Source organism: Taudactylus pleione, unplaced genomic scaffold, assembly GCF_031769625.1.
Source record: "Taudactylus pleione unplaced genomic scaffold, aTauple2 ptg000707l, whole genome shotgun sequence".
Taxonomy (NCBI): domain Eukaryota; kingdom Metazoa; phylum Chordata; class Amphibia; order Anura; family Myobatrachidae; genus Taudactylus; species Taudactylus pleione.
Window position 1 is genome coordinate 2,787,007 of NW_028285109.1, and position 15,966 is coordinate 2,802,972.

Sequence of the window (15,966 nt, forward strand, 5' to 3'; positions counted from 1 at the left end):
CTGGCTGAATACCTAATTTATTTTTATTTTTTTATAGGTTCAATACACAAGCAGCCTTCACATATTTCATTGATATGTTCAGGCTCCCAGTAAGTAATCTCATCTAAACTCGCAATTTTGGGTAAAAAATCTCACTTTGCTTCACCATCGGAAAATTCACTTTCAGCTAAACTCACTTCTTAGTAAATTTGTGAGTATTAAAAGTGAAAACTCTCCTGAGTTTTGGTGAAGCAAAGTGAGTTTAAACACAACCATACAACCAAACTCGATTCTTAGTAAATTTACCCCATGGTATCATTTTAGAAAAATACTACCAGCCTGTGAATTAATACTTTTGTAGTTATGGCCTGTTATTCAGGTACCTTTTTATATCCATGTATATTCATGTAACTGTTGACCATTGTATTTTTTTAATCAATTCACCGTCCACTTCAGAAGCTTTCGCAAAGGTTGTGCAAATTTGCCATATAAAGCTCTCCAAATGTTTTAAAGCACTACATTTTATTTCCTATTAGATAGTATTTCAGTACTGGTGTGTTCTCTTGTTTTCCTAAAAAATGAAAAAATATCTCTGCATATCTTCCCATCCCAGGAGCTGAAAAAATGTCTCTGATTTTTGAGTACTGCGTTTGGGTGCTCAGGGATTATCCTGAAGATGGATTAAAGGTAATACATTTTCAGACATAATCTGTTTATCATTACAAGGTTTACCTAAAGAATTGACAAACCAAATTGCAGATAAAGACACTAATTTTACAATAAAGATAATAGAGGTGGTCCTATGCTGAACACTGGCCCGAGGCAGTGTATGAGATAACGGGACCCTTTTCCATGGCAGTGCTGAGATCCTTAAACTCCTAATCTGACCCAGCTCTCTTTCCAAAAGCAAAATCTGACCACTGTGATGCAAATTACATAACTATATTGTACATCTATTGTATAATCCATAGGAACACATGCTGTTATCTCTTCTTCCACTAGTACTAATGACTATTCGTCCTTCCACCTACACCAACACCTTCAGCCCCCCTTTTACACTTTTTACATTTTCATGCATTGGAGCAGGGTGCAGGGACTTAAATTTGTTTTTAATATGACTTTATTGTATTTTCTTCTTAAAAGTCCATAGGGATCCACAGGGATACCATGGGGCCTAAGTGGTTGGAGCTAACCGGGCACCAAACATTTAAAGCTTTAGCTCCCAGGATGCACCACCATCCTCTACATATACACCGCCTCCAGCCAAAGGCAGATCAGTTTCAGTTTGGTGCCGGCGGGAGCCGGTTGCACTTTTAGACAGGAGGACTGCATTATGCAGCCCAAAGTTTTATTTTTATTACTTCTTCTTTTTTTTTTTTTTGTGTCTTCTGAGCAAGCCGCACTGGGCATCCTAATGGGCACCTATGCTCCTGCTCCAACTACCCCAGCGGGGTTTAGCTAGCCTCTACACTGGAAAACCCAGGGCTGCAGCCATACAAACGGGGAAGACCGGTAAAGAGAGTCCCCGCTTGCAGTATTTGGCAGTTCTTACTTCCGGTTGTGGAGACCAGCCGGAGGATGCTGTAGTGGGGCGTCTGGTTCGTCCGCACCCCCACTAGACCACCGGGGCAGTTGTCTGACATCGGGGTCCATTGTAGAAGCCAGCGGCATCCGGTGGTTGATGTCAGTGGGAGTGATTTTGGCTCTGATAGAGCCAAAATCACTCCGGGCCTTGCGGTTGAAAAACTCAACCGCAGGCTCCGGCTCGCAGTGGCGATGGTCGCGATGGTCAAGACCATCGCGGCCATCAAACTGCACGCTCGTATAGGCTGTGGGTGGTGACCCACAGCTATACGAGCGTCCAGGAGGACGCTCCATAATTATGGAGGGCGGCCCTCATTCAGAGCGTGCGCTCTGCTCAGAGCGTACGGCTCTGAATGAGGGCCCTAGTTCTCACAAGAGTATATGGGAAAGATTTCTGGACTGCACACCCTGAATATATATATAATGGGAGGTGCTACCTGATGAGACAAATTGCAGGCACAAAAACAGACAAATATCAAGTGCACAACTCCAAATTATTAATAATATATAAATGCAATAAAATTTGGCAATCAATAGAGGTTTTTAGCATAATCTTGGCCAAGGTTATGGGCCTACCCACCATATCCAGGTAACCTTTGTAGGGTAGGTCCCTAACATACTACGATTCAAATCCAGAGTGCAGGACACCCCCAAACTAGCCCAGCTAAGCCGCCCCAGGGCACCACCTTAGTAAGAAAAGTGCAGTGTGAAAGAGATGGTTAGGAGCAGCTACTGCTGCATATAAAGAATGAAAATAAAAAGTGAGGTACATATATAATAAACAAACAGTGATGGGTTAAATGTGTTATAAAAGAAAAATGTATTGTAATGCGGTGCCCTGAAACAGATCAACAAAGGCAATCCAGGGGGACCCACGCCCCAAAAATGAACCAAAGTTGCACTACAGTATATAAAACTTTGTCTGTTTTTGTGCCTGCAATTTGTCTCATCAGGTAGCACCTCCCATTATATATATATATTCAGGGTGTGCAGTCCAGAAATCTTTCCCATATACTCTATTTAATGTGATTTATTGCACACCTGAGGGAAAGGAGACGCCCTCAGTCTGGATTAGCACCCCTACCTTATTGGTTTAAAAGCATGGAGTCTTGTAATGAATATGCACACTAGTAATAGGCACAATTTTAGGTAAGTCCTACAAGTTTTATATACTGTAGTGCAACTTTGGTTCATTTTTGGGGCGTGGGTCCCCCTGGATTGCCTTTGTTGATCTGTTTCAGGGCACCGCATTATAACACATTTTTCTTTTATAACACATTTTAACCCATCACTGTTTGTTTATTATATATGTACCTCACTTTTTATTTTCATTCTTTATATGCAGCAGTAGCTGCTCCTAACTATCTCTTTCACACTGCACTTTTCTTACTAAGGTGGTGCCCTGGGGCGGCTTAGCTGGGCTAGTTTGGGGGTGTCCTGCGCTCTGGATTTGAATCGTAGTATGTTAGGGACCTACCCTACAAAGGTTACCTGGATATGGTGGGTAGGCCCATAACCTTGGCCAAGATTATGCTAAAAACCTCTATTGATTGCAAAATTTTATTGCATTTATATATTATTAATAATTCGGAGTTGTGCACCTGAGATTTGTCTAGTTCTCACAAGACCAAGCCTCGATCCAAGCAGCCTTGGTCAGCCAGATGTCCAGCTTCCAAGTCTGATGACAAAGCCTCCGCCTGATGGGGTGGGTCTCCTCCTGGGGGATCCAAGGGTGGGAAGCCGACCTCTTCAATTTGCCGACTCCTGGCGTCAAACAACAACAGACGCCTGGATCTGAGAAGTGGTCCCTCAGGGGTACGCCCTCACCTTCCGAAGGCTTCCTCCCCAGCATATTTTTTGTACAGGTCCCCCATCAGACCTCATCAAGGCCCTGGCCCTTCAAGAAGCCATTCACTCCCTGCTGAGTTCAGGTGTGATAATACCAGCTCCTTCGGTTCATCGATGAACTGGTTTTTATTCTACCCTCTTTTTGGTTCAGAAGTCCAGTGGGCCTATTCTGACTTTCAAATCCCTTAAATTTATTAGAGTGCTCAAGTTCCGCATGGAAACTCTACAATCAATTGTCCTGGCATTTATAGCCTGGGGATATTATGGTTTCTCTGGACATTCAGGATGCATACCTGCATGTGCCTATTACTCCAACCCACCAACGGTTCCTACGATTTGATGTCCTGCAGCAACATTACCAGTTTTGGGCGCTGCCCTTTGGTCTGTCAGTGGCCCATCGAGTCTTTACCAAAATAATGGCAGTCATGGCGGCCCACCTCAGGCATCAGGGAGTCAGAATCCTGCCATACCTAGATGACCTCTTAATTTTGGCACATTCACCGGCTGTTTTAAACAGCATCTCCAGCTGACCATTGCCTGCCTGCCTGCAGGCAGACGGCTGGCTCATCATTTGGAGAAAGTCCTCCTTCTCTCCCACACAGTGGATAGTACATTTGGGTGCACTCCTGGATTCTCAAATACAAAGGATCTTTCTGCCAGCGGACACAATTTCAGTATTGTACTTGCACGTTCGCAACTTGCTCCGCAATCGAAGGGTATCCACTCACTCAGCAATGCAGATTCTGGGATCCATGGTATCACCTTCGATATGGTGGAATACGCCCAGTTCCACTCCATGCCTCTTCAACAACTGATTCTATCCTGGTGGAATGGGCAATATCATTTGATACGGTCCCAGACAATCCTCCTCCCTCCGGAGGTCTGCCTTTCCCTCCCATGGTGGCTGCAGACGTCCCATGTGAGCAAGGGTCACCCCTTCTGGATTCCAAATTGGGAGCTTCTCAATACAGATGCCAACCTTCACTGAATAACTGGTCATCTTACCTTTCGGGGTCGGTGGACAATCCAGGAAAGCCCCCTGCCCATAAACATTCTGGAGCTTCGAGCAGTGTACAGAGCGCTCACTCTGGCGCAAGATCTCCTTCAGGGCAAGCTGGTCCAAATCCAGTAAGACAATGTGACTGTGGTAGCCTACCTCAACCATCAGGGAGGTACGCGAAGTTGGGCAGCCATGTGGAAAGTAGCACACATCCTGGTCTGGGCCGAACATCATCTCCCGGCAATCTCGGCAGTGTTCATCCCCAGAGTCCTCAATTGGGAAGCGGACTTCCTAAGTCATCAGGATGTTCATGCCGGAGAAAGGGCTTTCCATCCGGTTGTTTGGACAAATGGGGTCTACCATACATAGACCTCATGACCTCATGTCACAATCACAAGCTCCCCAGGTACGGGTCCTGGACCAGAGACCCATGATCCCTCAGCAGCCTTCGTGGTTGCTCTGGCAGTGCAGCGGGACTTCAATCTTGCATTCCTCTTCCATCCGATCTCCCTCCTCCCGCCGGTTCTCCGAAAATTCAAGCAAGAAGGCAGCACGGTGCCTGGCCCAGGCGCCATTTGGTTCACCGACCTACAGAGTCTCTCCATAGACATTCCTTTTCTACTTCCTCTACAGCCGGATCTTTTAGCGCAAAGCCCATGCCTGTACCTGGACCTACCTCTGGAGTCATCCCTCTTAAAGGTCAAGGGTTTCTCTCACTCTGTGGTCCAGACAATGCTCAGGGTACAAAAGCCCGTATCTATTACAGAGTTTGTCACTCTTACTTTCCCTATGGTTTTTAGGGTTTCCCGGGGGCTTGCCTTTCTCCAGGCTAGGTTAGACCTCTGCCTGGCCTCCCTGAAAGTTCAGGTTGCTGCACTGTCAGTCTGGTTCTCCTGTCACTCCCCCTTCTTGATCTTTCTTCCGGACAGAGCTGTCCTCCGTACCTGGGCTAGTTACCTCCCTAAAGTGGTATCCCGATTCCATTTAAATGAAGAGATTGTGGTTCCGGCCTTCCAGTCCTCGGACCTCTCTGCATGTAAAGTCTCCCTGGAATGTGGTTCATGCTCTTCGGAACTACATGGATCGTGCCAACTCCTTTAGGAAATAAGATTCTCTCTTTGTGTTGTATGGCTTTCACAAGCGAGGCTGGCCAGCTAACAGACAGATCTGGCTGGATGGTTCTTCATGACAATCTCTCAGGCCTACACGTAAGCTGATCTTCCTGTTCCAAACAGGGTTACAGCACATTCTACTCGGTCTGTGGGACCCTCATGGGTGGTACGCCATGGTGCCTCTGCTGAACAATTGTGCAGGGGCGACCACATGGTCTTCCGTCCACACCTTCCTCAGGTTCTACGCTTTTGACACCTTAGCCTCTCGGGAAGCTTCCTTTAAGCGACGGATTCTCTGTTCTGCTCAGGAGCGTCCCCACCCTTAGGGGAAACTGCTTTAGGACATCCCCATGGTATCCCTGTGGATCCTAAATAAGAAAATAGGAGTTATGGTAGACTTACCTTTTGTTAACTTTTTCTTTGAGGTCCATAGGGTCCACAGGGCACCCATCCTGACATACCTGGCTTCAATGGGTATTTTTCTCTTGGTCACGAACTCCCTCATCTTTTGTGTGAATGTTTCTTGTATGTACTGTTCTTCCTTCTCCCCTTTCCTGCTCCTGCCTTGGGCTTGTTCACAAAACTGATCTGCCTTTGGCTGGGGACTGGGTATATGTGAAGGAGGACCGGTGCATCCTGGGAGCTAAAGCTTTGACTGTTTGGTGCCCGGTTAGCTCCAACCACCTACACCCCATGGTATCCCTGTGGACCCTATGGACCTCGAAGAAAGAGAGTTAACAAAGGTTAGTCTACCATAACTTTTATTATTGTACTGTAGATGGACAGCTTCAACTGGAGCAGGGGCTGGCTGGCAACTTTCAGCCTGGGGGGCAAACCAGAGCAAGTGGCCCTGCTTTTCTACCGGCGTATTTTATTTTTTTTTCGACGGCCTCCTGGCCGCTCGCTAAGCTATGGGTTGCTACCCACAGCTTTAGCGAGTGACCAGGAGATGGTCGCGATGGTCGAGACCATCGTGACCATTGGGGCTTGCGACGAGACCCTTGAGGTAGGGTCTCGTCTGCCACAAGCCCCAGAGAGCTTTCGCCGCTAACAGAGCCGGAAGCTCTCCACTGACATCACGAGTGATGTCAGTGGGGCCACCCCCAATCGCATGGGAACGCCTCTGTTTGGCCAGCCACCCCCCTGGCCCGCCTAACAAACGGGGCGAGCTGTCGATCACCATCGACAGCCGCCCCGTTTGTAGCGAGCCCCGGAGCGAGAGAATCTCTTTCTCACTCCGGGGCTTGCGCACGCGCAGTGCGGCCGCTGCACGTGCACAGGGCACAACATTGACCCACTTGCGAGTGCTCAAGCGCTTGCGAGCCGGTCTGACTGAGACCCTTAGTCAGCACACGCACACACACACAGTCACACTTAGTCAGCACACATACAGTCACACTTAGCATGCACACAGTCACACTTAGGGCCCGATCCAGAGCCGCTCGTAAGCGTCCGCTCGTTCGCTCCGAGCGATGTTCGCACATCTAGGCATGCGTATGGGTTGTAAGGCGCATTTGCCAACCAGTCAGTGCAGTCAGAAATCGTGTGCTCGCAAAATAGCGAATGCCTGCTAATTTGAGTGACAGGATGAGGCGTTTGTGGGTGGTAACAGGGGAAGGTGCTTGAAAATGGGGAGTGGAGATCCGAACGCAGGCGTGCCAAACGATCAAAACGGGCGTTTTAAGGGTGTGCATAATTAACAAAGCAGCGTCATCGACCACGTCAGTTGGTTGTCTTTTAGTCTGAACTGCTCGCATGATTGCGGCAGGAAAATGCTACCACAAGAATAACGAGCAGTTCATACGCCTTTCGATGTACTCGATTAATCTAATAAATAGTGGAGATGACGTATGATGCGAGCGGCCAGGGGGCGTCTTTACAAAATAGCGAGCGCATGTTTCGGACGCTCGCTCAGACATAGAGGCGTCAACAGACCGCAAAGAGCGAGCGCTCAATTTAAATAGCCGGCCCCTTTTTCTGAACGAGCGTCCGCAAATAGCGTCCGCCTCTGAATCAGGCCCTTAGTCAGCACACACACACAGTCACAGTCAGCACACACATATACAATCACACTTAGCATGCACACAGTCACACTTAGTCAGCACACACACACAGTCACAGTCAGCACACACACATACAATCACACTTAGTCAGCACACACACATACAGTCACACTTAGTCAGCACACACACATACAGTCACACTTAGTCAGCACACACACATACAGTCACACTTAGTCAGCACACAGTCACACTTAGTCAGCACACACACACAGTCACAGTCAGCACACACACATACAGTCACACTTAGTCAGCACACACATATACAATCACACTTAGTCATCACACACACATACAGTCACACTTAGCATGCACACAGTCACACTTAGTCAGCACACACACATATACAATCACACTTAGTCAGCACACACACATACAGTCACACTTAGTCAGCACACGCACATACAATCACACTTAGTCAGCACACACACATACAGTCACACTTAGTCAGCACACAGTCACACTTAGTCAGCACACACACATATACAATCACACTTAGTCAGCACACACACATACAGTCACACTTAGTCAGCACACGCACATACAATCACACTTAGTCAGCACACACACATACAGTCACACTTAGTCAGCACACACATATACAATCACACTTAGTCAGCACACAGTCACACTTAGTCAGCACACACACACAGTCACAGTCAGCACACACACATACAGTCACACTTAGTCAGCACACACACATACAGTCACACTTAGTCAGCACACACATATACAATCACACTTAGTCATCACACACACATACAGTCACACTTAGCATGCACACAGTCACACTTAGTCAGCACACACACATATACAATCACACTTAGTCAGCACACACACATACAGTCACACTTAGTCAGCACACACACATACAATCACACTTAGTCAGCACACACACATACAGTCACACTTAGTCAGCACACAGTCACACTTAGTCAGCACACACACACAGTCACAGTCAGCACACACACATACAGTCACACTTAGTCAGCACACACACATACAGTCACACTTAGTCAGCACACACATATACAATCACACTTAGTCAGCACACACACATACAGTCACACTTAGCATGCACACAGTCACACTTAGTCAGCACACACACACAGTCACAGTCAGCACACACACATACAATCACACTTAGTCAGCACACACATATACAATCACACTTAGTCAGCACACACATACAGTCACACTTAGTCAGCACACACATATACAATCACACTTAGTCAGCACACACACATACAGTCACACTTAGCATGCACACAGTCACACTTAGTCAGCACACACACACAGTCACAGTCAGCACACACACATACAATCACACTTAGTCAGCACACACACATACAGTCACACTTAGCATGCACACAGTCACACTTAGTCAGCACACACACACAGTCAGTCAGCACACACACATATACAATCACACTTAGTCAGCACACACACATACAGTCACACTTAGTCAGCACACACACATACAATCACACTTCGTCAGCACACACACATACAGTCACACTTAGTCAGCATACACACATACAGTCACACTTAGTCAGCACACACACATATACAGTCACACTTAGTCAGCACACACACATATACAATCACACTTAGCATGCACACAGTCACACTTAGTCAGCACACACACACAGTCACAGTCAGCACACACATACAATCACACTTAGTCAGCACACACACATACAGTCACACTTAGCATGCACACAGTCACACTTAGTCAGCACACACACACAGTCACAGTCAGCACACACACATAGTCACAGTCAGCACACACACATACAATCACACTTAGTCAGCACACACACATACAGTCACACTTAGCATGCACACAGTCACACTTAGTCAGCACACACACACAGTCACAGTCAGCACACACATACAATCACACTTAGTCAGCACACACACATACAGTCACACTTAGCATGCACACAGTCACACTTAGTCAGCACACACTCACAGTCAGCACACACACATACAATCACACTTAGTCAGCCCACACACATACAGTCACACTTAGTCAGCACACACATATTTTAAATAACAAAACACAAAGTTAATGCCACTGTGACACCCTTCACTTACCTGGTATGGGTGTAGAAGACAGGAAGCAGGCACTCCTCATCTCTGCAGCTCCTCTTTAGGCTCTTCCCACTCCCCCGATAGGACGCCCTCTTTTTCATTCTCCAGCCTCTTGGAATTGTGGGTAGGGAAACCTGGCTCCCCATTGGTCAACAGCGGCCATCTTTTTATAGCCTGATATGGGGGCAGCCATTTTGTGTTAGCCCCTGTTGAATCGGCTCTCTCTCACTGGGAAGCAGCATCGCATCCTCTGCATGCCGGCCCTGACACGCCAGAATTGTACCGGCCCGGGGGGCAGATGGCACCCTGCCCCCCGGCCCAGCCCGCCACTGAACTGGAGTGTGGCCTGGTTTTCGTTTTTTTCCCACTCCATCCATTATTTAAATAAATTGATCTTGAAGGTTGAATGGGAGACTCGACCACATAAGGATAACTAGATCTGTGACCGATTTGTTATTGTTGGCAATATACGTTTGTTACATTTTGTTTTTGTGTGGTGCTGCTTTATATTTTGAACCTTTATAAATTAAATTGCATTATTTATTGATAACAATCCAGAAGCTTTAGTAACTGTCCATTTTCCCATTTGTACAGATCTTTACGGAAGACCTCCCAGAAGTTGAAAGTTTACCCCGTAGCCTTGTACTTAAATTTTTATTGGAAAACTTCAGACATCTAGCAATTCCATATTTGGTGAGTAAATTGGTTCCTTTTTAAGGAGTATATGTCCTAATAATAACAATTATTATCGGTCCAACTAGCAGGGGATATTTTAATTTTTAATGCCAATATCTCCACTAAGTACCAAGTGGAACTCGCAGGGACAGCGGTTGTGGAAGTCTTTCACAGAAGTGAAGGACTTCCCCGGGAGAAGCTGACACTGCACATTTGCACAGTGTCTGCTTCCAGGGCCGGCCTGTGGCCTTGGTGGGAGAGATCGAAAGATCTCTCTCCTGCCCCTGGAGCCTCCATAGGCTCAAAGCAGTTTACACCATCTGGAGATGATGCAAACTACCGTGGCTAAACTCTTAAAAGCTTCGCTATTTGGAGTTTAGTACATAGGGGTCAGATGGCAGTAATAATTAGCACTTTGCCGTAGATTTCTGTGAAATCTCTTGCATTGTGCTTTTAGTACATAGGTACTGCAGTTTCTGCATAATTTTATGTAAAAAAATGCTTGATACATAGGCTCCTAAGTCACTACTAAGTTGCAGGTGGTTGTTCTTCTTAGGGATTCGAGTAATAAATTTCAGAACACTGTGCACCTTTTTTAGTACATTTTTGTACATAATTTTGCTATTTATTGGTCCCTTTTTCTTGCCATTGTGCCTTCTTTGTTCAGAAAGCCTTTTTGGGACTTTATATTTAAAATCCATTTATGTATATTATACGTGATTGCCATTGAGATTCAGACTGACATTTAACTTCCTATTACTGTAAACAACTTTTTTTAAATTGGGACATAAGATAGTGCACCTGAAAAAGGACCATGGCTTCATGGGGAAGGGCCAGGGAAGAGATACGGGTACTCATGGGGCAATCAGGAGATGCTGGGGATAATAACCGAGGAAAACAAATAAATATATATTTGCGCTAAATGTAACTAGAATGAGACCGGTATGGAATGAATCATGCATTACATATAAGTTTATAAGCACATTTAATAAAAATACATATCAAAGTCAATAATCATCTTGAACAAATCTATTAAATGACCGGTCATAATGTAAGCAAAATCTTGTATAAAATGCAAAAGTACATCAATTCTAATAAAAAATAATAAAAATACTAAATAGTAGAAAGAAATCTGACTGTCAGTAATGTGAGTATAATGTATAAATCACTTAAAGAGGTGGCTCTATTAGCACACTCATATGTAATACCAATAAAATGGGTATGGAGATAATCAGCGTGTCCACACTTGGAGAATGATGAAGTCAATTATATCCAATGTGTAATAATGTTAGTAGTGTTAAGCTCTGTGGAGCTTCATACCATCAGGTAGATGTGATTGTAGCATCAGGTAGATGTGTGTAGCTGATCCCGACAGGTCCACAGGTATTCCTCTAAGAGGAATACCTGTGGACCTGTCGGGATCAGCTACACACTGACCTTAATACTTTGGACGAGGAAGACCGGAGAAATTGTTTGCAGCTTTGGGGGTAGAGGCGGCTAGAGGGGATAGAGACGCGGCTGGAGCTCCACGTATTTGCCGCACACACCCTTCACATCAGGTCTCTCCTAGCGTGCCTCCCCTTTTCTGCCAATCCGTCTTCGCTAACAGCACCCAGGACCGATTTTTTATTTATTTTATTTTTCCAGTAGCAGTCAGATTGGATGATTGGATTTCACCTGCAGCACGACATTTCTCCAAAGCCTTGAGACAATACCATGCACATTTTGTAGTGTGTTTGCATTTCGGATCATCTGTCCAACATTTATGACCAGGGCTCATTTAAAAATGTGATCTTTGTGAGAAGGTTTAGGACAGGTAATCGTTCTGATCGGAATAATAAATCACTAGTGTGTACACTAAAACCAGTTTCATCACTGAGAAAATCATAGAGTTGGTCTGATCTTGAATGATTTTGTTCAGGTGTGTAGCTAGCATTAGTGAGTGAATACCTTTTTCCTAGCTGTAAGCCAGCAACAGAGTGACAGCTGGACTGGCAACCTGAGTATTTTATTAGTGGGTCACAGGTTTTCTCTGGTAACTAGTCTAAAGTAGATCTTTGATTGCTTACAGATTTCAGGTTCCTTCTATACTCTAGCTGCCAGGTATCAGTTCTCATTTTATACACCAGTTACCAGACAGAAAAACCTACTGTATGCTAGCCATCAGGTTGGTGGATTATTTTTGATCAGTAAAATGAGGAGAGGGAATGACTGAGGCACGGTCAGGTTGTAGTATTCTGCATGTGGTCATGCTACCAGATGGCATCAACCCTGTTTGAAGGGCTGTGTGAGTGAGTGTCCTTTGCAATTTTCCAGGAACATATCATCCTGACCTGGGAAGATCCAGATCCTGAATTTCATAACTGTTTGATCAAGCTGTACTGTGAGAAGGTGCAGACTCTGATGCAAGCTACAGGTACATGTCTGAGTGGACGGAGGTTCTAAATTACATCTAAAAATATACTACATTCTCGTTCCATTGTCTATGGACAGAGCAATATGTTTTGATCCACTTATCCTTTTTTTAACAATAAAAGTGAGAGATTATTTGCACTTCCAGAAAACGCCATTTCAAACATACAGAACACATTTCAGGTGCACAACAAAAAAGTCCTGTCTGTATTATAGTGCACATTACATAATGAAAGTAAACATATAAGGCCTCCAGAGGTGTGTACCCAGGAGACACTTGGGAAACTAACAGGGTGGGCAAAGTGTCTGAAGAGGTATCCTGAAGCCATATGTGCTAGCTGTGACGCGTAATATAATTGAAAACTGGGTAGAGGCAATCCACCAGTAGATCTAGTCCTTGTCAGTACATCAAGCTTGACATGAGGGTGTCAAACCATCCAGACCAGAGAAGAGACCAGTCCATTCAATCTCCAAAATATCGAGGACCGTTGGCTAACGTAAAGAAACTTAGTTTGGGCCATGAGGGGGAGCATACACCAAGAGCACTAAGAAATAAGAATAGTGGTTGTTTATTTAAGCAACATAGTCCTGCGGTGAGTTAGTAATCCATTTGCCTAAATATTTAAATTGATTAAACCAGCATAGGGGTAGAGGCACAATTGGAGAAGTAGGGCATTGTCATCTAAAGCTGGGACACACGTAAAGATTTTCTGTCCAACCATCCAACTAGTTGATTGGTTGGAATGAAAATCTGGTAACGTATGGGAGTAACTGATGATCAGCAGTTTGCTCCTAAATGACAGAAAACAGATGAAAATGGTCGGTCAGACAAGTTTGTTAAATGTTTGATGTAAACAATTTGTTCAAACAACAGTTTTTGTCCATTTTCCGGCGTTTGGGAGCAAATTGCTGATTGTCATTTGCTTTCATACCATACCAGATTTTCAATCCAACCAATCAACTAGTTGGATGGTTGGACAGAAAATCTTTAGGTGTGTACCCAGCCTTTGAGGAAGAATGGAAGACTTATTCCTGTAAATTTTGAGGCCACTGTAATTACCAAATTCATCTGTCACCCATAGTACAAAAGGCATGGCAGATTTATAGTCTGATAGAAATAGCAACAGGTCATCTGCATAAAGGGCATCACTATGAGTACCGGTGCCTAATCGAAACCCTGCAATATCCGGATGTGGCCAGTGGCTCGATAGCCAGGCAAAAAGTGCAGGGGATGGGACACTTTGTCTCGTGCCATTGGACAACATATAGAAGAAGATGAAATATGCCAATTCACGGATATCAGTGCCTTTGGGGCAATATACAACATTTGGAGTCAGCGTAAAAAAGACAGGACACAGGAACATCACTAATTGAACTCTGGAGCACTGGCAACATGTGCATGGTCCGATGAGTCACAGTTCCAGTTGGTTTGGGCTGATGGTAGAATTCAGGTATGGCGCAGACTCCATGAGGTCATGGACCTCAGTTGTGAACAAGGCACCATGCAGACTAGTGGTGGTTCCATAATGGTGTGGTGTGTACACGTGGCATGGGTTGGGTCTGCTGCTCTCCCTGAACACGTCATTGAAATATTCCGGCAGGATAATGCACTGTCTTTGGTTCCAAGTTGTCCAGAATAGGTTCCTGGAGCATTCTGTAGAGTTCTGATGAATACTGTGGCCACCACGTTCGCCTGACATAAACTCAATCGAGCATTTATGGGACGTTGTGGAGAGGTCCATTCGCACCCGAGATCCTGCAACTACAAATGTCAGGGAACTGTGGGAAGTTATCCAGACAGTATGGGTCAAAATATCTCTCCAGAGGTCTTCCTTCCACTTGTGGAATAGATGCCACGTCGAGTTGTGCACTTCGCCACGCGAGAGGGGATCCTACACAATACTAGACATCTATCCCATGACTTTTGGCACTTCAGTGTATATATGATATTTCTCCTAAGGAATAACCAATGGCATAACAGTAACATCTTATTACATTATACACTGTTACCTAGATGCATGGAGTTATACTTTTTTGCACATCCATAGGTAATATATATGTTTATTACATGTTTTTATTCTGCCCTAACTGCTGTAGGACCTCCTTGTAATGAAGCGCGTATCAGTTGTCCATTCTCTGCAAGCTTAGAGAAGGAGGAAGGAGGAGAATTCCGCTCAAAACTGCTAAATTTTCTTGAGATCTCAAACTGTTACCAGCCTGAAAGACTGATCAGTGATTTCCCATTTGATGGTGAGTTGTTCTGAATGGCTTGTACATTTGTGAACACTAAATAGAACCCAGCATATTCTGCTGGGTTTTTATTGTGTGTGTTTTTACCAAACAAGTGAAATAAAAACTTGGTTAAATGATCAGTGAGCACAGCCGAGGACTAAAGTGTCTTTGGGATTATTATTTTATTACTGTTCATCTTCTAACAAACTTGTTTTGGTGGTACTCTTGTGCAGGACTGCTGGAGGAACGGGCACTCCTCTTGGGCCGGATGGGCAAACACGAGCCAGCTTTGTTCATTTATGTGCACATCCTGAAAGACACTGGCATGGCAGAGCAGTGAGTATAGTCACCTGGGTGTTAGGTAATTTACAATTAAAATTTTGACATTGGTAATATTTTAATTCGTTTTTATGAAATAGATGGATAAAATGAGGCTCCTTTTAACATACTTTTCCAACCCTGTCCTTGCTTATGATAAGCGGGGCTCAGCTTTGACAACATTTTTATTGTTGACAATTTAGCATTGTGGTGAAAAAAGGTGGTCTTCAATGTTGTTTTATCATGGTCATCGATCCTGGGCTGTTTACCAGCAGGTCCGGCTAGGGTGGCCACAGTGCGGCCGCCACAGCCGGGACCCATGCCCACCATGCCATTCCTTGTAGCTTGGCCCAGGCAGCACTTGGCTCTTCCAGGTGGATCAGAAGCGGACCGGGTCAGGCATGGCCCTACAGATAGCAATGCTACTGCGCACAGTGACTTAATCACAATATTGAGGCAGGCTGCTGTGCTGAGAGGTTGAGGACGGCGATGATTGCTGAGGTGACGTGGGGATGAGGATGGTGACATGGGTCCGGGTGATGGAGGGCCTGGGACCAAGTTCCAACTCACTGGTCTAGTCTGGTGTGTATGGAGGGAGGCACTCCGCTGTCTGTCTGGACTCTGGAGGGTGGCACTCTCGAGCCTGGAG

At 45.3% G+C, this 15,966-nt stretch overlaps 1 protein-coding gene across 1 annotated transcript in view; it reads left to right on the top strand.

Moving 5' to 3' along the window:
• Window positions 1–15,966, top strand: part of VPS39 (VPS39 subunit of HOPS complex) — a 109,894-nt gene that overhangs the window by 64,141 nt on the left and 29,787 nt on the right. Inside the window, exons 16-20 of the mRNA XM_088456590.1 lie at window positions 593–666; window positions 10,275–10,373; window positions 12,672–12,771; window positions 14,865–15,017; window positions 15,233–15,335. Coding sequence (XP_088312716.1) covers window positions 593–666; window positions 10,275–10,373; window positions 12,672–12,771; window positions 14,865–15,017; window positions 15,233–15,335 — 529 coding nt within the window. The remainder of the gene's footprint in view (window positions 1–592; window positions 667–10,274; window positions 10,374–12,671; window positions 12,772–14,864; window positions 15,018–15,232; window positions 15,336–15,966) is intronic.